The following is a 22755-nucleotide window of genomic DNA, read 5'->3' as shown; positions in this document are numbered from 1 at the left end:
AGTTTTGGTTGCGATGTGTTTCAGCAGGCAATTGAAGATGATTCAAGGGTGTTCATATGTTGATAACATCCTTATTGCACCAAGGAGCAAGTCTTCTATTGATGAAACAAAGGCCATGCTCAAAAGTGAGTTTGAGATGAAGGATTTGGGTGCAGCCAAGAGGTTGTTGGGTATGGATATTCGCCTTGACAGGTCAAAAGGCAAACTTTGGCTCTCTCAAAGTCAGTGTATTGAGAAGGTTTTGCATCGGTTCCACATGTCACAAGCAAAGCCTATTTCTACCCCCATTGGAAGCACTTTTCAAGTTTTCTACTTCATCAGGGCCATTGGTTGCAGAGGAGGGAAAGTGCATGTCCACAATTCCCTATGCTTGCGTTGTTGGCAGTTTGATGTATGCTATGGTTTGCACACGTCCTGATATTGCGCATGCAAGTTAGTGTTGAGTTGTTTTATGTCAAAGACAGGCAAAGAACATTCTAAGGTAGTAAAGTGGATCCTCAAGTATCTTTGAGGCAAAGCAAATATGGTTTGTTGTTTGATCAAAGGGCAACTAGTCTGGGGCAAGTTATTAGTTAATCTGATTCTGATTTTGCTAGGGATCTTGATGAAAGGCGCTCCCTCACTGGTTATGTGTTTCAGCTTTGTGGATCTTGTGTTAGCTAGGGGGCAACAACTAAAACCATGTTTATGCCCTTGGTAGAGGCAGTGAAGGAGACTATTTGGTTGCATGGTTTTCTTGGTGATTTGGGCATTGAGGAAGTTGATCGTATTGTCTTTCATGATAGTCAAAGTGTGATTCACCTTGCAAAAGATGGAAAGTTTCATGAGAGAACCAAGCACATTGATGTGCACATTTTTTCGACTTCATGTGAAGAAGAAGGGTTTGTATGTTGAGAAAATTGGCTCAAAAGACAACCCGACTAATATGTTAACCAAGGTGGCTCCAAAGGCCAAGTTTGAGCATTGCCTGAACTTGGTTGGTGTTCGTTCTTGCCCGAGCTTGATACATGTGGAGTTTTGGCTACGATGAGTTTGTCCACTTAAGATTAAAGCATTTGGAGGTTGGGCATTTGGCATCAAGAAGTTTGATGCATTTGTTTTATGGGTCAATTGCCACTGAGGTGGAGAATTGTGATAGATGCAGCTCCATTTTCTGAATATTTGGAGACTCATTTGTTATAAACTGCAACCTCAAGGACTATTTAGAAAAACACCCAACCAGCCCAAAGGGGCAGCCATGCCATCCTCCTCGATCAGTTATAGTGAACTCATTTGCTTCTTGAGAGAATAGAGAAATAGAGAGCTAGGGTTAGGGAGATTAAGAGAGAGGGAGCTTGATCCACCAAATCCACCAATAAAAGAGATTCGTGGGGGATTTGGAGCATCCCCTCATTTGTTGGCTCTCACCTCTGGTATTTGCTTCATCTCATAGTGGGTTTGTCTCGTTGGCGCCCATGGTTTTTGCCCACATGAGGTTTCCACGAAAATCTCGGTTTCTCCTCTTGATTTGGTATTCCCCTTGCCATATGTGTTGATTTAAGTCACCATCTTGCTTGCTATTGTTCCATATGTGAAGTGGCTGCTTGTATGATGAGTTAGCATGGAAGGCATACGTGTGTTCTTTGATATACTAAGTAGGTGACGATGGGGCTGATGTATTAGTGAGCTATTTGATATATTGTTGTTGGAAGATTGGACAACTTGTGGTTTGATGGATTTAAGTTTAAGTGTTGTTTGAATCATGCACACAAGGTGTTCGGTAATATGCTTGTGAGAAATTAGTTTGCTAATTTTGATTGTTCCGCTGCCCCTATGTTATCACAATAGACATATCAAATTAATTGGGTTAAACTGAGCCATCAAACAGTTGATATTTCAGTTTAGCTTACTTAGTTAAATAGTTTTTTTTCTCAATAAGACACTATGCCAAAGATAGTTATAACCACAAATAACCATTTGTCAAAACACTTCACACATATTCTGTCAACTAGCAATATGACTGACAAAACAAAGTCAACTAACGATAGTTTTGCATAACCGAGGTAGAACAGAACGAATCAGCCATGCATGACCAGAGAAGAGCTCCAATCCTAAGAAGGAAAATTAAAATAGCACTACAGGTACAAGCTTTTTTTTTCGAAAGGGGAGATTCCCCATTTCCATTCATTTTGAACGGAAATACTTGTCCAGGCGACGCAAATCTGATCCCTCTGCGAGTCGAACCCGGGTGTCTCGAACGCCAGTTGGTCTAGAGTCCGTTTGCACAGGTACAAACTTAATGACTCACTAAAGAAAAGAGGTCTGCATTCCATAGGTGCTGGTAAGCGGTACTAAGGCCCCGTTTAGTTCCATCCAAAAACCAAAAATTTTTACACAGTACTTATCACATCGAATCTTGCGGCACATACATGGAGTACTAAATGTAGACGAAAAAAAAAACTAATTACACAGTTAGGTGAGAAATCGCGAGACGAAACTTTCGAACCTAATTAGTCTATAATTAGACACTAATTGCTAAATAAAAACGAAAGTGCTACAGTACCCCAAACTCAAAAAAATTTTGGATCTAAACACGCCCTAAGTACTAACTCAGGAAGCGGTGCCGTGCTTTGTAAATAAAGTGAAAAGGAGAAACTGACAACCAGAGCAGCTTCGTTGATTTATGCCGTTGCTCGTAAACGATCGTAAATTTCCAGCCAGGAACGGTGTTTTTCTCTCACACCAAATCAGCCAGCAGTAAATAATCCACGATACGATATGGCCTCCCGAACAGGCTGATAAAAGTCCAGCGAGTACGTTTTCACCATGAGAGAGATAGAAGGTAATCGTACTAGTTTTGAGTCACGTACCATGGCTGCGCGCGTGTTTCTCTACGAAGCAGAGTTGAGTAGAGCTTCCTTGTTGCACGAGCCTTCTCCTTCCTTCAGAAAGGCTGCACAAAGGCCGCCTCCTCAATAGAAGCTGCAAAAGCCAGCGGCCGGAACTCTCTGTGAAGACCAAGACACATAATTGCGCCTGATCGCTGGGCTGGGGCTGGCTGGGCTGGCTGGCCAGCCCCCTCACATGGATACTGTTTTCACGAACCAACTAGCAGTACTTCTCTCTTACATAAACGAGCCAGCAATGATACGAACCAGCCAACCAAACAGGCCAGTCGAAAGTCAGATTCAAAATTAAACGCACTTCTCTCGTGTTATTTTTTTAGTCATTGTGTCGTCGTATTGCAAAGAATCGATCGAATACATATCTTATCCGTATCTTCTTTTATAACTCATCTGAGATCTGTACTACTACTATAGCTTGCTTGACTTGCAGTGATGAGTTCGGTCTCGGATCTTAATTAATTGACGATATGATAATATTAGATAAACTAGCTAGTCCACCATCATTTAGCACGGGCTCACTTTTTTAGTGACAATCATAAGCTTTCAAAAGAGATATAACTATTCAAAATTCGCCGGTAAATTGTGGGGTATTGTCGGGGACTAATACTAGGGTATCTGAAGAGGAGGGGCTAATGGTCGTTATACGTTAATCCATCCAGGCAGTCAAAGGTGCGACTACAGCTCCAACCGACACCGAGGCCGCGGGCTCCGCCTCGCCCGACCTCTAAGGGTGGGCTTCCGCCTCGCCCAACCTCAAGGTCGTGCGATCCGCCTCGCCCGACCTCTAGGGACGGGCTCCGCCTTGCCCGAAACTGAGGCCGCAGGCTCCGCGTCGCCCGACCTCTAACGGCGGGCTCCGCCTAGCCCGACGTCTGAGGGCAGGCTCCATCTCGCCTGACGTCTGAGGGCGGGCTCCGCCTCGCCCGATGTCTGAAGGCGGGCTCCGCCTCGCCTGATCCCTCAGGCACGGCTCCTAACGAAAGCTCACGCCGCTACCAACAACTACGGGCCAGAAAGTACAACCCAGGGTCAAACTTCTGGCATCGTGCAGGGAGCGGTCAAGTCTCAACATGACCCGTCCCCGTGACATGTCATTCCCGGGAACTCACATCGTCAACAGTGACGGACGCATGGTCACAATGCTGCCTACTGCCTGTACGGCCGCTGATCAACACGCTGGTTCGCCGTGTCGCCCGCCAGGGCAGAGTGGAACGTCACGACCCGCTGACAATGCCATGGCATGACATCATCGGCGGACAGGCGCCCGGCGTGGAGCTGTCCCTGTCACCACCTGTCGTGTCAGCGGGGCCCGCACAGAGGAAAGGAGAGGCCCGACGACCCTGAAGGACTTCCTCTCCCCCTCGTTCTCCTCTTTTCTCCCGTTGTAACCCGTGCTTTTCCCTTGGTTTATAAAAGGGAAAGCAGTGCGTCCCATTAAGGGGCATCACACCAAAACCATTAGCATTGAACCTCGAACAGATAGCCGAGTAGCGACCGAGCTCTCGGTACCCGTTCGTTCTTTCCACCAGAGACTTGGGACATGTCCCTCTCTCGCCCGTTTGTAACCTCTACTACGAACTTTTCAGTGCTAGTAACACGAGCAACAGCAACGAACTGGACGTAGGGACATTTTGCTCGAACCAGTATAAACCTCGTGTCCTCTTAGCACACCATCCGAGCCAGATGCGCAATATTAGAAATTTACTCGTTGGTGTTTACTCGAAATACCGACAGGCACACTGTCAAAATCATCTTAGTCTTTTTTGCAAAAAAAATCTTAGTCATGCAGCTGAGATCTTGTTCTTTAAGGAATTGTGATTGGCATGGCTATTCACTACTGGATTCAGGTTCTTTGCCGAGTGCCTGAGGCACTCGGTAAAGGTCAAATTGCACTCGGCAAAGCCTTTGCCGAGTGCGGCACTCGGCAAAGAACACACAGCAAAAATTTGATCGGCAAAGTCCTCTTTGCCGAGTGTCTTTTATTGGGCACTCGGCAAAGGCTTTGCCGAGTGCCCCGGGGACACTCGGCAAAGAAAAGTGACCGTCACGGCGCCGGTTCCGTTGACGGTCACTTTGCCGAGTGCCAACCCTACAGGCACTCGGCAAAGATTTTTTATTTTATTTTTTAAAAAATTTTCTTTGCCGAGTGCCAACCCTGCAGGCACTCGGCAAAGATTTTTTTATTTTTTTTAAAAAAAATTCTTTACCGAGTGCCAACCCTGCAGGCACTCGGCAAAGAGTTTTTATTTTTTTTTTACAAAATTTCTTTGCCGAGTGCCAACCCTTCAGGCACTCGGCAAAGATTTGTTATTTTTTTTAAAATTTCTTTGCCGAGTGCCCTCTGACCGACACTCGGCAAAGTTTGAATTTTTTTTTAAAAAAATTCTTTGCCAAGTGCTCTCTGTCCGGCACTCGGCAAAGTTTGAATTTTTTTTAAAAAAAATTCTTTGCCGAGTGCTATGGTCATGGCACTCGGCAAAGCTGGAAAAATGGTTTTCCGAGCACCCATTTTTCCAGCTTTGCCAATTGCTGTGACCTTGGCACTTGGCAAAGTGACTGAAAATAGCCTTTTTATTTGTTTTTTACATCCTATCCAAACAAGCAGAAGATATATATAACAAACATCACCAGCATCACATATATGCTCATGCGTTGCTACGTGATCTAATGATTAGAATATAATTAATAGGATCAAACAAAATGGTCAAAGATTATGTCACCTACTTTTAAAATATAACAGATAGATGGGATGCATCATTGAACAATAATAACCATCAACATCACATTAAGGCATATACGCTGGAATTTTTGTTTCTAAAAGCACACATCTTTGATATCTATGGGGCTCCACTTCTGGCTCCTCCACCGCCACCGCCGCCTCCGATGACTCACGCTGAGATGATTGTGGAACTGATGGCTGCTCACCGAGAGTCAGCCCGTGCCATGGAGTTAATGGCACAAGCTATCGCTGGCTTCGCCCACGGCGGCCACGGGGGCAATGGTGGGAACGGGGGTGGTGCTCGCCATCCTGAGGGACCCTCCTCTTACCAAGATTTCCTCAAGACCCACCCGCCCACGTTCACACCGACAGATGAGCCCCTGGATGCGGAGCACTGACTTCGCATTCTGGAGCATAAGTTTATGTTTCTCAACGTGGCCAACGAGCAGAAAGTGTGCTTTGCAGCGCAGCAACTATTGGGGTCCGCAAGTGCATGGTGGGATACCTTCCATGCCATGCAGCAGCTAGATCATCTAGCAACCTGGCAGGAGTTCACCACAGCATTCAGAGAGTTCTATATTCCTGTTGGTGTCATCAACCGGAAGCTGACTGAGTTCCTGGAGCTGCGACAGAGGAGTATGACAGTAATGTACTATGTGAATAAGTTCAATCACTTGTCCCAGTATGCTGACATTCATGTGGACACTGACAAGAAGAAGAAGGACCGCTTCTTTCGCGGTCTTTCTTATATCCTTTAGGAGAAGCTGTACACGGCGAACTATCAGACCTTCGGAGCACTGATGAACGCCATCGCCATGGAGGGCTTGCAGCGGGATTCCCAGGCAGAGTGGAAGAAACTTTGATGTATGAAATGGATAAGTATTGTAACTCGTTCTCATTATTAGATCCTTGGGAAAAATATGGACCTTTCGGGTTCTCCCTTGGGGTGTGCCCGACGGATACCGCCCGCTGTAGCTTGCTTTCGGGGTGCTTAGTGTCTGATGGAAGACGAGCACCTCCGTAAGCGTGTTATTTCGGGCGGTTCTGCCACATCGGCCCACCCTGCACGCGCACCCCGCCTCCATCGTGCCCTGACCGCCAGCCCCGAGCGCGCCCCATCCGCAGGACACCGGCGCGCCCCATTCGCCGCTTGTCAGCTCACCATGCCCCATTCCCCGGCGCCCGTGCCGTGTCACCATCCGCACAACCTGAATCTTCGAACAACATGAAATACTTGAATGCAACATACATATGAAATAGATGAAACATCTCTAACATATACAACTACAACATATGTGTGAAACATATACAACATCTCGATAAAACACTTGCAACGTGCAACATGAAAACACTTACTACAACATAAGACTGAACAACTGCAACATTTGGAACATATAGTTGCAATATATGTGCGAAACATATGCAACATCCATATCAGAATGCTTGCAACATATGTCTAGAACAGATAAAATATTTTGAACAAACCTCTGAAACGCTTGCAACATGCCTCTAAAACACTTGCAACATGTGCAACATCCCCAATTTAATTTTACAACATCCATATGAAACAATTGCAATATACCTCTCAAATGTCTGAAACACATACGGTTAACATGCGGTTTCATTGCAACGTCTCTTTGCTGAGGTCACACGTTGTGGCGGCCACGGCGTCGACAGTGGGCACGACCTTGTGGTGGGGAACGGCGGCATCAGCAGCACCCCCAACAGCACCTCGGCGCATGCAAGGGACGGGGCACGGCACGTAGCAGCGGGGGCGCACACAGTGAGCTAGCTAGAGCGAGCGTAGCGGGGAAGGAGTGCGGCGCGGTGATAGAGGGGGCACGGCGCTGGATGGAGCACGACGCTGGATCGGGGAGCTGGGGTGCGCGGGATGGGGTGCGCGGCGGGGAAGATAGCAGCATCACACGATGGGCGAGCATGGGAGTGAAAGATATTTTTGAGAGGGAGATGGGGAGACACGGAGACGAGACAGGCCTGTTGGGCTAGTATCGCGCAGGCCCAAAAAGCAGCATCCGTCTGTCCGGACTCCCGCTCCTGAGCATTACCGAAATATTGCCCCTCCAATACACCTCCTTAATTAGCAATTTAATCCAATTAGCTAAATGTAATGATGTTGTTTGTACTTAAATTTCTTCTCTAATAACATCTTATGTAATTAAGAAGATTAGTCTTCTATTATTTTTTTTCTATTTTTTTGTTGTTTTTATTATTGCCTATCAAACATCCACTCCGCCGCTCACAGTATTTCTTTTGTTAAATAGAATTAGTGCTTTCTTGTTTGCTACAGGGAGATTCGAAAACTGCGAAAGCTTGGTTTGATCAAGCCACGGAGTATTGGAAACAAGCTATAGCGTATACTCCAGAAAATTATATTGAAGCAGAGAACTGGTTGAAGATTACGAAGCACTCTCGCCCTCCGAGTTGATCTCCAATATATTCTTGTTATATTCCTTATCCTCTTTGTTCCTATTATTAATGTGATTCTTTTTCTTATCTAAGAAATAGATTGATCGGGTGAACGTTAGAGCCAATGGCTAATGAATTTTATTCCTTTTTTTCTGAAATATTTAGCGATCTTTTTTTACTTTTCAGATTTCTTTTGTATTATAATATAGATATTTATTTGGTCCTTATGTATACTCAGTTAAAGAACTACCGCCCAACGACTCCGACGGCTGCTCGGGCTTGTTAGCAAAATAAAATGGATTTTTTATTTGTATAAAAGAGAAATATTATATTTTTTGATAAATATTGGGTCTGTCTACTGCAGACTCAAGTGATTTATAGCCTTTGGTCACCCGAGTGAGCCAGGGCTAAAAATCACTTGATTCTGCAAAGAAGACAGAATCGAGTGATTTGAAGCCATCAGTCACCCGATTTGCAAAAACCACAAGATTCAAATCCAATGGACCAGATAAAATACAATTTAACAGATTGTTTTAATGAAATGCAAATTGAATAAATTCAAAAGAAAAAAACAGATAAAACATACAAATTGCAAATAAAAATAAAAGAAAATTTACCAGATCAGATCAGTTCTATGGAAAGCAAATTGAAAGAAATTCAAATGTAACAGAAATAAATACAAATTCAACAAAATAAAATATACAGAAAATAAAAAAGCCAAAAAATGATAAGATAATTGTTCGAGTAATTCTCATCATCCTTATTTATGAATAATTAATTTACATCAATTAAATACAGAACTTACGTCCAAACAGACATAGTAAAATATAGTCTAATAAGATGTAATCTACCCCTACTAAAAGAATAAATCTGCACACAGATATACGACCACTGTAGGGGCGGCTATGCACAGGAGCCGAGGTGGCTGGATGTGGCTGAGCAGCAGCATTCCTAAAGGCCTAATTTTTTATAATTTAATCCTTTTTTAAGAAAATTTATATTTGGCTCTTCAGGAGAAGTAAATTCATTTTGGACCCTGGGTTCGGCGTCAGGACTCATGGCTCTGACGTCGAGGTAACACGTCTCGGCGCCATAGATCTTGACGTGCAGGTGCTTTGTCAAGATTCTAGCTGACATTGACGTGCCGGTACCTCAACGCCGCCAAGGTCGGCGCCACATTTCTTGACGCCGAACTCAGCGCTATAATTCAAAAGCTAGCATGTAGCAGTGCCCTTGCGTTTTGGCTACTGTAGCACTTTCGTTTTTATTTGGTAAAAATTGTCCAATTATGGACTATTTAGGCTTAAAAGATTTGTCTCACGATTTCTCGACTAACTGTGTAATTAGTTTTTTTTCGTCTACATTTAGTACTCTATGTATGTGCCACAAGATTTGATGTGACGAGAAATCTTGAAAATTTTTGGTTTTTGGCTTCTATCTAAACGGGGCCTTAGTATGGAGCAGCCGCACCGTGTGCGTGTCAGGGAGCTTTGCAGTTTGCACAGCTTTGGAACTTGCTCAGCTTTGAAGCCCTTGTCGTTTTGATGCCAACTTGCCGAGGCACAGGCACCCTCGTTTCTTATCAAGGTCATCCCCGTGTATGGCAAGCTTGAGAAGCTCCGCTGCTGCCTGATGGTCTGCTCTTTCTCCCCTTTCTCTGTATGCATTCGTACGTTTTATTTTCCTTTTTTCGGAAGGGGTACCCATTCCTACTTCGTCCCAAAATATCTATCGTTTTCGCTTCTCAAGAAATAACATTGACAAAATATATATTGAAAAATATTAATATTTATGATACATAATTGTATCATTAGAAAGATCTTTAAATCTAGTTTTTTAATAAATTTATTTAGAGATATAAATATTACACATATTTTCTACAAATCAAATTAAACTTGCTGTAAGAAAATCAAAAGCGCTAGATAATTTTGAACAGACGAGTACGTTCAAGTGCCGGACGCAGTTACTGCTACCAGGCTAGGCAATTGACATTTGAACTTCCTCTCGAGCATTGACGTACGATGATTCGCGTGGTTCGTCGACGCCCACTGGTAGCAGGAGTAGCAGAGCGGGTGAGGCGCGAGGACCGATGGCCAACCACTTCAACAGCGCTGGAGGACTGCACTCTCGCTCTAGAAAAATTTGGTGCCCGGCACAGGGAAGGCTGCAAGGCTGGTCGCTTTGTCGAGGCAGACCCACAGCTTCCAATGCCAACTATGGCTGTGCCCGTGCCAATCTTTTCACGCCGCTACGAATCACGCTTGTGACCCTCGCCAGCCTGCTCTTTTCTGCCACTGCCAAGTGAAGTGATGAATCACTCTGCCACTCCCCTACGGAAATGCAGGCAAAACTAACCGAAGCTCGGTGCTCGTTATTACTATTATAAAATTCTGTATTTATACTAGTACGACAAAACAAAACAACTTAATACTACTGGTACAAACAGACAAAAGGTATGTAAACAGAAACTGTTTTCTTTAAAAAACACTACCTGACCAAAAGACTAGGTAACCTGATGCTGTTATCCAACAAAAAATAACACTACTATAAGGCTCACTTTACCGGTAGAAAAAAAAATACCGGAGGTCACCGATAAACCGGTTTGTACTAATCCCCCGGCCCGCCTGGCTCCAAGAACCTTCCCACCGCCCGAGCCACGGCCACCGCCGGCACGAGCTCCCTCTCCTCGTACCTCGTGCTCCGCGCCCCGCTCCAAACCCGCTCCCCGACCCTGAGCACGTCCGTCACCAGCCGCTCCTCGATGAACTGGTCGAACACCAGCGGCCACGTCAGCATCGGCACGCCGGCCGCCGCCGCCTCCAGCAGCGAGCTCGACCTGCAGTGCGTCAGGAACGCGCCCACCGCAGGGTGGGCGAGTATCGCCGTCTGCGGCGCCCACCCTCTGACCAGCATTCCCCTCTCCCCGAGCGCCAGCTCCCACCCGTCGGCCCTCACCACCCACAGGAACGGCTTCCCGGAGGCCTCCAGGCCGAGCGCCAGCTCCCGGAGCTGATCACCCGAGATGGCAGCGTAGGCCCCCAAGCACGTGGCCCGCGCCGCCCAAGCACGTGGCCCGCGCCGCGTTGCACCGGTCGTACGCCGCGCCTAGCCTTCGTTGGGCGTCTCAAAAACTCTGGCAACTCGCTGACGGGGATCCGTATCTCTGGCCCCGGCAACCCGGGAACAGCGACGGCATGGGAGGAGTCAGAGCCGCCGCCGTCAACGACAACGGCACCGCCGCTGAGTAGGCGCATCACGAGCACCGAGAAGGGGCCGATGACACTGAAAACGACGCACGGCAAGCCTAGCTCGGCGGCGATGCCGCTGTTCCAGAAGAACTGGAAGTCCGTGACGACGGCGTCGAGGGACCGCTCCCTGAGCAGCGCCTCCTGTGCCGGCCGCAAGAGGGCCTCGTCAAAGGCAGTGGCGTCGATGCGCCACGCGTCGTCTCCGGCAGTGGAGAGGTTCTCCACGCCCGGAGCGAGGCCGTGCACGCACGGGAACGGGTAGGTGACGATCTTGACCATGCCGCTCGCCGCGGGGCCGTGCCGCTCGAGTGCCGACCGAACCACGGCGACGTTAGCCGGGGTCACGGCGATGGAGGGCTCGACGGAGCCAGGCCTGGCCGCTGCGAGACGGACGGCGAGGTCGGTGTGGGGGCCGATGTGGCTGGTGGCGAAGAATGGAATCAGAAGTATGCGCATGTTCTTGCTCTGCTTAGCTGAGGCCATGGCTTGTTGGCTGCTGTTAGAGGTTGTGTTGGTTTGAGCCTTTGGAGGAGCAACAAGACGGCAAGAGCGGTCTTGCTTTGATTATGCTTCGGACAACTAGTCTCGATCTAGATACAAATTGTTGTGTGACACAAATAGTTCAAGCCAGCCTGCGGAAGCGCGGCTCTCCTGGCCAGTAATTAATCAAATATACGGCGTAGACGCCTAACTGATATGTTCGTTGACGTGAGATTAATCTTCTAAATATCTGGCTACGGCATTTAGCGAAGTGGAACTAAATGATATTGAGCGTGCCTGCTCATGGTACAGTACATTTGTTGTAGTCCAGTGGATGAAGATTTTGTAAGACCTTGAATGCACAAGGACAACTGGGCAGGATGAGAAACACGAGATGTGTAATTTAATCCACCACAGAAAAGCAAATGAGCTATTCTTGCCGATTGATCAATCCTCCATGTTTCGCTACAACTAATGAATTTAGAAAGTGCGTAATGACAGTAGATAATAAAATTAACTACAAATGTAATTAGGGGAAACATGGTGTATATCTAATCAGTCCATACATGGTAGTTTCTTAATTTGGAGGGTTCTTTGTCATCTCAGGAACATAGAATCCATTGCTTATGCAGTAGGTAAAGCTGGAGAGACTGTTAGCAAGTTAAGAGAGGTGGGATGGTGAGCTACCACGACATAGAAGAAATGGGAACAAAGAAGCTGGACAACCAAGACAATTACAAAAACGATGGCTGATCTAGAAGCAAATAGATATTTGTCTTCGATTAATTCTAAGTATCAATTCCTTCTTATTTGCGGATGCCTAATACACAAATATTACAAATTCTAATACCACATATTTTAGATGTGGGCACCAAGAAGAGCACCGACCGAAACCTAGCACAGCCAATCTATGGGTAACAGGAAATAGGTGGACATGTACAATAAGATCATGCTACACCACACCAAGCAGTGAAGCACCGCGAGAAACCAAATTGGGAATAGGTCACTATGTTATTGGGGATCAACATCATGGTGCAAACTAATTAAGGGCAAAGTAGAATAAACAAGGGCGAACCTTTAGACGTCGTCCGCACCCGCTGCTCGAGAATAGCCCAGAGTTCAGCGAGAGCTGCGGCAAGCCCGGCGCAGAATCCCGTGAACTTGTCCTGAGCTCAGCGAGCATTGTGTGGATGCACGCGGCGGTGGCGATGACATCTCTGTTTCTCTGTAACGATAGAGATGTGGTATGTACAAATCAGCTAGAAAAAATTGAGAGGAAGAAATGCAGAAAAAGAAATGGATACCTTGTGGCCATTTCATCGAACGCATTGGCTTCATTATCCATGAGGCATGCCAGCATTGAGTTCGTTGGTAGAGCGAGTATGGGAGTGGGACAGACCTGGAGCTGGAACTCGAGCTCAGTGTCCAGTGGAACTGTGGAAGCATACTACTCATTTGCATGCTCATTGCTCATCGCAAAATGGAAGGAATGAAGTCCAGCACGCCGCCATACGTGTCCACGGCGCCCAGCTGCAAAGAATGAGCTCGGTGTGCAGCTCTTGGAGAAGAAGGCGCATCGAGTGGAGTAGCAGGCCATCACCACCGATGCTTCCGCAAGAAGCGGCAGAAAGTCGGTCGGCGTACCAGCGTAGTTGTTGATTGTTGCGCAGGCGGTGCCGGCGCCGCCGAGCAGTTCGGGGCGGCGGAAGCTGCCGGCAAGTCGCTGCAGCGGCGGCGGCGGAGCGCATGAGGGCGCCGGCCCCGCCACCCCTGAGGTCAGTCCCGTACCAGCGCATCTGTGCTTGAGGTACTGCTTGGGCGCGCGGCGGAGATCCAGGTGTGCTCGGGTCGCTGCGCAGCCTCGTCTGTGGGCGGCGCCCGATCTTGTGGTGCGCGGTGGTGGCCGTGCTCGGGTTGCCCGCGTGTGCTGCGCCGCCTCGCTGGTGGCTGGTGCGCGGTGGTGGCCGCGCTCGGCTCTCCCGCGTGGGCTGCGCCGCCTCGCTGGTGGCTGGCGCCCGCGTCGCCATTCGCTCCACGGACGAGCCAACCCGGAGCCCATCCGTTCGGGACTGCGGGTTGATTTGCAAATAAGCTAAGGTGTTTTTTGCAAAATATTCTGAGAGCTTCCGGAGCGCGGGTTGATTTCCGAAAAGATGAAGGGTTTTTCGCAAAATGACCGCGGATCGCCCGATCTGGACCGTCCGCGCGCCCAATCGAACGGCCGGGAAAAGCAGGCGACGTGGCCACGCTCGCCGGCCCGCTTTTGGACCCAGGATTAGTATATAGAGATTGTGCTATATATAACAGCTAAATTATATATAGACACAATTAGTTTGATCTGCTTCAAATAGCTATAGTAGGAGATTTAAAACCTTGCTCAATATTAACAAAACCATAGTTCAAACAAGTGTTGCATCTTATTTTTCTTGCTATTAGAGCATCTTCGGCAGGCTAACTGAGCCTACTCTATATTTGAGTAGCGAAGCAAAGAAAAAAATCATACTTCAACGAGCTACCTACTTGGCTGTTGGAGATTTGTTAGCTACCCAAATCTCCTCCCCATTATTCATTGCCACGGTTGAACTAGTGGACCTTGACTTTTTTGTTCCGCCGGTTTTTTCCCTATCATGTCCAACGCCTCATCCACACGTGCCACTGCCTCCTGGCCCGACCTCGACTCGTCCTCACCAGATCACTTCTTGGTGACTCCCTGACTCCGACCCTAACTCCTCCTTACCAGATCCCTTCTTGGCAACTCCCCGATCCCGTCTCATCCACATCCAGTGTTGCCGCCTCCTCGCGCCTAGCACTTTCTCTACGTCTGATCCCGTCTCTACCATGCCAGGCGTCGTCGCTCTGCCCGACACTGTCTCCTCCACGCCCAACGCCACTACTTCCCCACCTGACCCCATCTCCCGATCCCGCCTCCTACCCACCCAACCCAAGCCTAAAAGCTCAACATCAGTAGAGAGAGCAATGCCAATCTAAAACTCGTTGCCCACCCAGTTATAGCTGAGAAGAGAGCCGACCTTATCTTCTCATTTCTTCCACCATCAAAATAGTCTCAACCTGAAATATGATTCCTAATCGACTAGCCTAAACAATTTAGATGCGTACAACTTCTTTTATTGGCAGCCCAAGTACAAGTTATAGCAGGAATAGTGGAGCACTATATAATTACATATGAACATCATTACTCCAGTTCCCTGCAAATGCATTTTCCATCTTGAATTGTGAATCAAAATCTGATTCGAGCTTCATAATGGTTTTTATTCCACTTCCCTGCAAATGCATTTTTCATCTCGAATTATAAATAAAATGCATTTTTCATCTTGAATTATAAATAAAAATCTCATTCGAAATTGCAGAGAAAGGGAACAGGTAAGGTAACGGCATATCGGTCTTCATGCGTTGCTCCGTCCAAAGGGTTGTTTCACAGTACAGGCAGGCAGCCTGGATGGAAGAGCCAATAAACTAAGGGCCCGTTTGGATGCTTAAATTGAATTTATTCTAATAATTATAATTTAGACATAGATTAATTAAGATAATATAGTTATATATAGAATATATTTGTATATTTATTGTTAGGCATACAAAGGACATTGTATTTTTATTGTAGGGAAGTGAGTTGAAGAGTGTGCTATAAGTTGGAGAGAATAAAATTATAGCATAGTGATTTATAGAATCCATTTTCATCTCCCACCCCATGAATTTGAGATAGACTTATTTGTGAGTTTGAGAAAGTCATAGAATCTCAAATTCCAAACCAAATAGCCTAATCTATTAAGTAGATTTCAATTCTAACAAAATAAAGGGATCCAAACGGCACCTAAACGAAATTCGTTTTGGAGCTAAATAGGCATGTTTTGAAGAAAAAGGGCAAAAAAAAAAACTAAGCACAACTTTCTTTAGGGCAGAAAAAAAACTAATTTTTTCTATCATAATAAACTTATTTAGAGATAAAACAATGCAGCTGCCGAGGAAGTGAGGCAAGGAGGTCGGACGGAATGGAGCCTTCACCGGCTGACGTCAGAGCATCCGGTTCCTCTTCCGCGATGGTTGGGCTGTCATCAACTCATCATGACATAGTTATGACTAGTATTTGGCCAGAGCCGTTGCCTCGTTAGGTTCAATAATAATTACAAGAGTCTCTAACGCATGAAAAAAACGTGATCACATATTTGGCCCGGTGTGGTCATCATCAGGGGTGTGTGTGTCGGCGTGTGTGATTAGAATTTAATTTATTAGGTAGCCGGTCTCACTCGAGCCATGCTTTATTCTGAAAGAATATAATACGCAGACTGATAACATCCCGCAACTAAGCATGTTCGTTTGATTGTATTTGACTTATAAGTCATGATTTATCAGTCAACGAACAGTATTTTTCCCTCACACTAAATTAGTCAGCTGTATTTTTAGTGATAACTTATAAGTCAGACAACACCGAACGAACGGGACGAAGCACGATCGTGCTTTTATTTGGAATTGCACGCAGCCTCCAATTAAGGCATGAAAAGCTGCTCGATCAGATCCTTGAGCTGAACCTGAACCTGAACATGCCGCCCGCCGTGCGCACGAGGCGCAGCACCGTCGTCCCGCTTCCCTCCGCCGGCGGCACGGGCACGCCGAGCGTCGACGTCGTCGTGCCGCTCTCCCCCTTGGACACGCGCTGGGCGGCGCTGCCACCCGTGTGCCACGTCTTCCTCTTCCCCGCTGCTGCTCATCAACAGCAAGTCCCCTTCTCGGACGTCGTCCGCGGTCTCAAGTCCTCCCTCGCAGCGGTCCTCCCGGCGTTCCACACGCTAGCCGGCGAGCTCGCCTACTCGCCGGAGCTGGGCACGGTCACCATCGTCTGCGGTGAGGACGCTGGCGTAGCGTTCGTCGAGGCGGAGACAGACCTCGACCTCGCCAGCCTTGTCGTCGAGGACGACGATGGCACGGCGGATCTGGACTTGGACGCGCTTCCGCAGCTTGTGCCGGATATCCGCCGGGAGGTGCTCCCGGCACCGATGTTCGCGGCGCAGGTACGTGTATGTGTATGTATGTATATATGTACACGGGACGTATGACCTGTGTAGCCGAGCTCCGACCGTGGCTTGCTAAGCTTAAGTAGAGTGTCCCCGCCATGCATGGCCCCCGTGTGCTGTGCAGGTGACGGAGTTCGCCCGAGGAATCGCGCTAGGGGTGGCCTTGAACCACGTCGCCACGGACGGGATCGGCTTCTTTCGGTTCATGCAGATGTGGGCCGCGTCGGCCGTGGCTGCCGGTGCCACCAGCTCTGATTGGACATGGACTTGGACGGAGCCGCTACATGACCGGAGGTTCGTACGCTTCGACGGCGACCAGGAGTTGGCCCGTAGGTTGTTGCGGCAGGCGGCGCCGGACTTGCCCAGGGTCAGTTACTACCTTTCAGTGGCAACAACTTCTAGATTGACCTCCCGTGAAACAGAGCAAAATATTTTGATGTATACCCTGCAGATTGTGCCGAAGCAACAAGGTGCGACGCCGCACCGCCCGCTCCTACTCAGCCGGCGAACATTCACGTTCTCCGCACACGCGCTGCGGCGCCTGAAGCAGCGGCTCACCGCCGCCGCTGGACCGGGAGTCGTCGGAGCAGCGGCGCCATCCACCTTCGCCACGCTGGCAGCGCACGGCTGGGTCAGCTTCGCGCTCGCCAGCGGCTTCACCGACGCGGCCCCGGTGTTCGCCGTGTTCCTCGCCGACTGCCGCGCGCACATGTCGCCGCGGGTGCCGGACGCCTACGCGGGCAACTGTGTCGTCTCGTGCGTGGTGGCGCTGAGCGGCGCGGAGCTCACGGGTGCGGACGGACCGGCGCTTGCGTTCCTGGCCATCAGGGACGCCGCGGCGGAGGTGAAGCGGGACCCGCTTGCCGGCAGCGGCAGCTGGATCACCAGGTTCAGAGCCGCGCCGCCTGGCCGCAAGGTCGTCCTGGCGGGGTCGCCTAGGTTCCCGGCGTACGCGGTGGATTTCGGGTTCGGGAGGCCGGCCAGGGTGGAGAGGGCGTCCCTGGACCAGGACGGCGCCATGGCTATCTTTGCTGGGAGGGAGGCTGGCTCGGTGCAGGCGTCTGTGGCCGTCACAGCGGGGAAGATGCCTGTGTTCCACAGGATGTTCGCGGTTAAGTCTGGCAGTAATAAGGCGAGACTTTGAGCGTGGAATGAACTAAAATATGCAATGCTGAAAATGCCTGAAATGTAGGAGTAGTAAATATTTTTGGGCCGTCACTTTCATCAAGACCTTTCATGGGTCATTGGCGCTTGGCAACAAAGTAGAATGCGAAACATGGTATAAAATTTAGAAAATGAATGTGCAGAAGCATATGTACGTTTTTATAAATAAATAATGGACACCTCTTGGATTTTAGAATCTATATATAGATATTGTAATGGGCATGGATATTATTTCCAACATATGACCATTGGCCATTGATATTCCCACCAACAATATACATTATAATCATAATAGTTGGGAAAGTACCATTGGTACTCCCAGCTACTTTCATTTTTTTTAGTTTTCTGACCATCTAATTGAGAAAGATAATTTACAAAATTTAATTTTTATTATTGAGGGTATATTAGTAACTTTTGGTGAGAGGTGTGACGTGCTGGCTGCGGTTCCCCGTTCCTAATCCTGGGCCAGCTGAACTCGGACCCTCCGGAAGCTCTCGTTCGGCCGTTCAAGCGTGAGCGAGCACTTCACGCTTCACGGCCATGTTCTCCTCGGCAGAGAGCAACATGAACCCGTAAACGATCTCGTTATCGATTAGTAGCGGTACCCGGATGCCACCGCCGAGGAAGAGCAGGACTGCGATGGGGAGCTAGCTCAGCACGCCGGCGACCGGCCGTAAACGATCTCGTCGGCCGGCCGGCCAGCAGTCCACTGTCTCACGGAGCTGTCCATGGCGTCATCCGTCATTGTCAGAGATGTGCGCATCCGCATTCAGCGGAGATGGCGTCATCCCTTCCAATAGCAAGTACGCCGCCGCTTGTAAGCCTTCTCTCGCACAGGCCGCCGCCGCCCGCGGTTCGTTCGCACCCGGGCGCTTGCGCCACCGCTCGCCCTCGCCCTCCCCCTCCCCCACGCCGCCGCGCTTGCCCACGGAACCGTCGCCCGCACAGCGCAGGCACCCCGCGCCGCCGCTCGCACTCTTCGCTCCAATGGTGGAGCATCACGCCGGCGTTGCCTCGTACCCGAGCAAGGAGAATGCAGAGGAGGGCAACACCGTGTTTGCTTCCGCGACCGTCAGGCGGAGCCGTGAGAAACCGCGATCCGTGGCCCCAACACCCCCGACTGCTCCACGGGTGAAGCTGTTTTTGATAGTGGTTTTTGGAAGGAGCCGGAGCCCATCGAAGCCATACCAAACGGCCACTCTCTGTTCCAAAGAGGGAGCCAGAATTGAGATAGAGCTCGTCATTATCCCCTCCAGTTCCATAAAAAGGAGTGTCCAACCTTGATTACAACAATGGTGAAACTGCTGTTCTCTTTGCAAAGCATGAAAAATAATGTGTCAAGCTCGACTGTTACTATCGGTTTGTGCAAGAGAACAGGTTCTACCGCATCCAAATATAACTGGATCCTAATTTAATCAGATGCTGCATTGAAATCAAAATGGGAAACCGAAGCAATTGCAAACAGTTATTTTATCACCTAGGCCCTGATAAGTGTGACTCAGATGGTACATAGGAGGAAGTTGATCCTGACGCATCGGTATTAACTGATTCAAAACTTGGAACAAAAATGCAGTCAGGTGTGGCCTCCATGCTCACCGCTCCTTCCAGCACCTTGGCAACTGTTGACATCAAGGGCCTTCTGCTGCTATCAACCTGCAAGCACCACATTGCAAGCTTCATCGTTTGCATGATATCCTCGACATTGGATTTCATGTCATCGCTGCTACTGTCCACCAAATCAAATAGCTGGCCAGACTTTGCCTTTTCCTGCAGCAGACTTATCAAGTGGATGCTCTGCTCTGGCTGGGATTCATCCAGGTTTTGCCGGCCGCAGATTATTTCGATCATCACGATCCCAAAGCTGTAGATGTCTGCTTTTTCAGTGATTGTTGATCCCAGCCACTCAGGTGCTAGATATCCACGCGTTCCTCGCATGCGCGTCATAACTTTGCTCTGGTCCCTGTTGATCATTTTTGAGAGTCCGAAATCTGAGAGCTTTGCATTGAATTTGTTATCCAGGAGAATATTCTGTGGCTTGATATCTAAATGAGCAATCTTTTCTTCACATTCTTCATGGAGGTAAGACAAACCCCTAGCAATGGCCAACATGATATTACGTCTGGTTTTCCAAGAAAGACTGAAAACTAAACTCGTGTGAAAGATCCAATTATCCAATGAGCCATTGGACAAGTACTCATAGACAAGGAGCCTATGTGATTTCTCAGCACAGAATCCTACCAACCTGACTAGGTTCAGCTGATGGATTCTGCCAATTGTCTTGACCTCTGCTAAGAACTCTTCCATTCCTTGATTGACATCCTCTAAGCGCTTGACAGCAATGGTTTCCTTGCCTATTGTGCCTTTGAAAACCGACCCAAAACCACCAGCTCCAAGCTTCATAGAGAAGTTGCTGGTAGCGACCTTCAACTCATGAAAGGAGAAACGCTTTGGTATCCCTGGTATGCCATCAAACAGGGGTTCCTCGTCTTTCTTGCATTTTTTCCAAATGACAGCATAAACAAAAATTGATGTAATGGAAAAACCTGCAACTGTGGAGCCAATAATAATGTTCCTCCTTTTTACTGAGTGCTTGTCTTGTGTCTTGAACAGTGCCAAAAGATCATTTGATGAACCATCTGTAAGCAAAATTAGGTTCTGCTCTGATAACAGCAAGCAGTTACCAGCGTCATCACCGAGACTCGAACTCTGAAAAAGAACTACTCTGCAGGAGCAATCCAATAAGCAAGAATGCAGGCAGACACCTTCAGAGACGACTCGAGTGGCTAATGACTGGAACGTGGTGTAACTGAAGTAAGAGACATTGTTGAGTGGTATCAGCTTGTGGTCATGCATATCGTCGCAGGAGATGCTTGCTAAGGGTACACACCCAGCATCTGGATGCCGTTCACTTTGGAGCCTAAAATAGTTGGAACTAGGACAAGAACATTGTCCATTACTGCAAACACCATAATCACCACAGGCCAATGGGTAGTCACAAAAGTTCATGACAGTGCTTAACACATCAAGCACCATACGCAATTCTAAGTGAGGTATGCCCATCTCATAAAGCCTCAAATGGCCATCAGACTCTAACCTCATCAACTGCATTGATCCTGCTAACGGTAGTGAGAAGATTTTATCTGGGAACCCAAAGCTGCCATTGACAAATGCATAACAAGTTGGTGTTGCATTGGTTGATGTTGTAGTAGTAGCTTGGAATAACTGTGTGTAGGCTGCTAGTTTGAAAGAGTACTGCAGCCCATTCAACTCTGCAGAAAAATAAACCCTTGCACCAGGCCATTTTGTGTTTGAGGGTTTTGCACTGAGGTTATTTCCCCTACAAAGTGATTGCCCCAAAACCAAAGTGTCAGTTGGGTGGTCGAAGGACTGCCACACAGTGGTGTTATTCTGATCGAAGAGCACAAGGTTTCCTAAATCATCCAGTCTCATGCCTGCAACTGACAAGCTGTTTGTATCACTGGTGAAATTCAAGATGGCGTTGCGGGTTACTGGATTATGGGGGTTGGCAGACCAGATGACTGGAGCTTGGGCTCCCAAAAACAGTACAGACAGGATAAACGAATGTCCTCCATCTGTGGTGTAGAAGCCAAACATGGTTCTATATAATTCTGTACTATTTACAAGGACAGGTGTCATACTAGGGCCTTCTCCATTAGATATGGCTTGCGTATTGATAATTTTCCAAGAGTTTGGGGGAGCTATAGTAGAGAGCTGGTCATCAACAGTTGGGTGAAAAGGGAAGCTGTTGATGCAAAAGTGGATCTGCAAACACAAAGGGCTAATACCCGAATCAGTATCCAAGGCGTGCCAGTCGATTTGACCTGTTAATCGACAAGGATGAAGATACGAGTACTTTGGTCCTGACAACAGCGATACGCCCGGAAGTCACCGCCAAGAGGTACTCACGCGGAACTCAAGGATCGCCGAAGGTCGCACTGAAGCGATGCAGCTCGCCGAATCAATGAGAACTCGTAAAGAGAAAATAATGCAAATTGACGAAGTCGCCGAAAAGTAAGTAGATGCAAATAGGAGTAAAAATTGGTTTTGATATTGATTGATATATTTTTACATTGCCCCTCACTCCATATTTATACCCTGATCTAAAGAGACACAACCAGACACCACTAGGACACCAAGCCCATATCTAGGAAAACACGTGACTCTTACATGAATCATACTCTAACAAATATAGAAAAGGAAATCAACTCCTATCTATTTCCCTGTCCGCCTTAATTACGATGGAAATCTCACTGTCCTTCTTCCCATCGGCATACCCCCTGTTTCATCGGCAATAGTCTTCAAGCCTTCCCTCATCAGCATACTCCTCGTTTCATCGGCAGTAGTCCTCAAATCTCCCTTCATCGGCATACTCCCTGTTTCATCGGCAGTAGTCTTCAAGCCTCCCTTCATCGGCATCACCAGCTATCGGCAACCATCTTTACAAGCTGGCTTTCATCGGCTATCAAAGTATACAGTAACTTTCCCCTTACCGATTAGTCCACTCCGAATATTTTAACACGTGCAAAAAATGGTGTCAACACATGCCCCCCAATTTCGGAATATAAAAACTATTAATGCTCCGAAATTTACTCCAGATTACCGTAACTTATTCTCCAAGCCAAAACCTGATCTGTTATCAAATCCAATCAAATCTAATCCTAATTCACGCACTTCAGTAAATATCGCACAATCGCCAACCACTCTTGCCTTGATTATGGTTAAGATACTGAAACAATAATCTATCGGCAAGATCTTAATATGATAATGCTGTCATTTTCAGAATT

General features: G+C 47.8%; 2 protein-coding genes and 1 pseudogene across 2 annotated transcripts; 1 reads left to right on the top strand and 2 right to left on the bottom strand.

The window, feature by feature from the left end:
* Positions 1-10638: 10638 nt before the first annotated feature.
* On the bottom strand, positions 10639-13818 carry LOC136487730 (UDP-glycosyltransferase 73E1-like; annotated as a pseudogene).
* A 2380-nt stretch (positions 13819-16198) lies between these two features.
* LOC136487728 (BAHD acyltransferase DCR-like) lies at positions 16199-18235 on the top strand. Its single transcript, XM_066484827.1, has 3 exons — positions 16199-16783; positions 16911-17153; positions 17238-18235. Exons 1-3 carry the CDS (start codon positions 16316-16318, stop codon positions 17928-17930), a joined length of 1404 nt encoding a protein of 467 aa, XP_066340924.1. The 5' UTR covers positions 16199-16315; the 3' UTR covers positions 17931-18235.
* A 1188-nt stretch (positions 18236-19423) lies between these two features.
* On the bottom strand, positions 19424-21607 carry LOC136488058 (G-type lectin S-receptor-like serine/threonine-protein kinase SD2-5). The gene has a single exon (XM_066485107.1). It carries the CDS (start codon positions 21605-21607, stop codon positions 19424-19426), a length of 2184 nt encoding a protein of 727 aa, XP_066341204.1.
* Between the last annotated feature and the right edge of the window lie 1148 nt (positions 21608-22755).

This window comes from Miscanthus floridulus, chromosome 10, assembly GCF_019320115.1.
Source record: "Miscanthus floridulus cultivar M001 chromosome 10, ASM1932011v1, whole genome shotgun sequence".
NCBI classification, from domain to species: domain Eukaryota; kingdom Viridiplantae; phylum Streptophyta; class Magnoliopsida; order Poales; family Poaceae; genus Miscanthus; species Miscanthus floridulus.
This window is presented reverse-complemented; position numbering and strand designations above follow the sequence as displayed.

Coding starts and splice junctions, on each gene's coding strand:
- LOC136487728 (XM_066484827.1), top strand. CDS start 16,316: ATGCCGCCCGCCGTGCGCACGAGGCGCAGCACCGTCGTCCCGCTTCCC. Junction 16,784..16,910: donor CACCGATGTTCGCGGCGCAG/GTACGTGTATGT, acceptor TGTGCTGTGCAG/GTGACGGAGTTCGCCCGAGG. Junction 17,154..17,237: donor CGGCGCCGGACTTGCCCAGG/GTCAGTTACTAC, acceptor TATACCCTGCAG/ATTGTGCCGAAGCAACAAGG.
- LOC136488058 (XM_066485107.1), bottom strand. CDS start 21,607: ATGACACCTGTCCTTGTAAATAGTACAGAATTATATAGAACCATGTTT.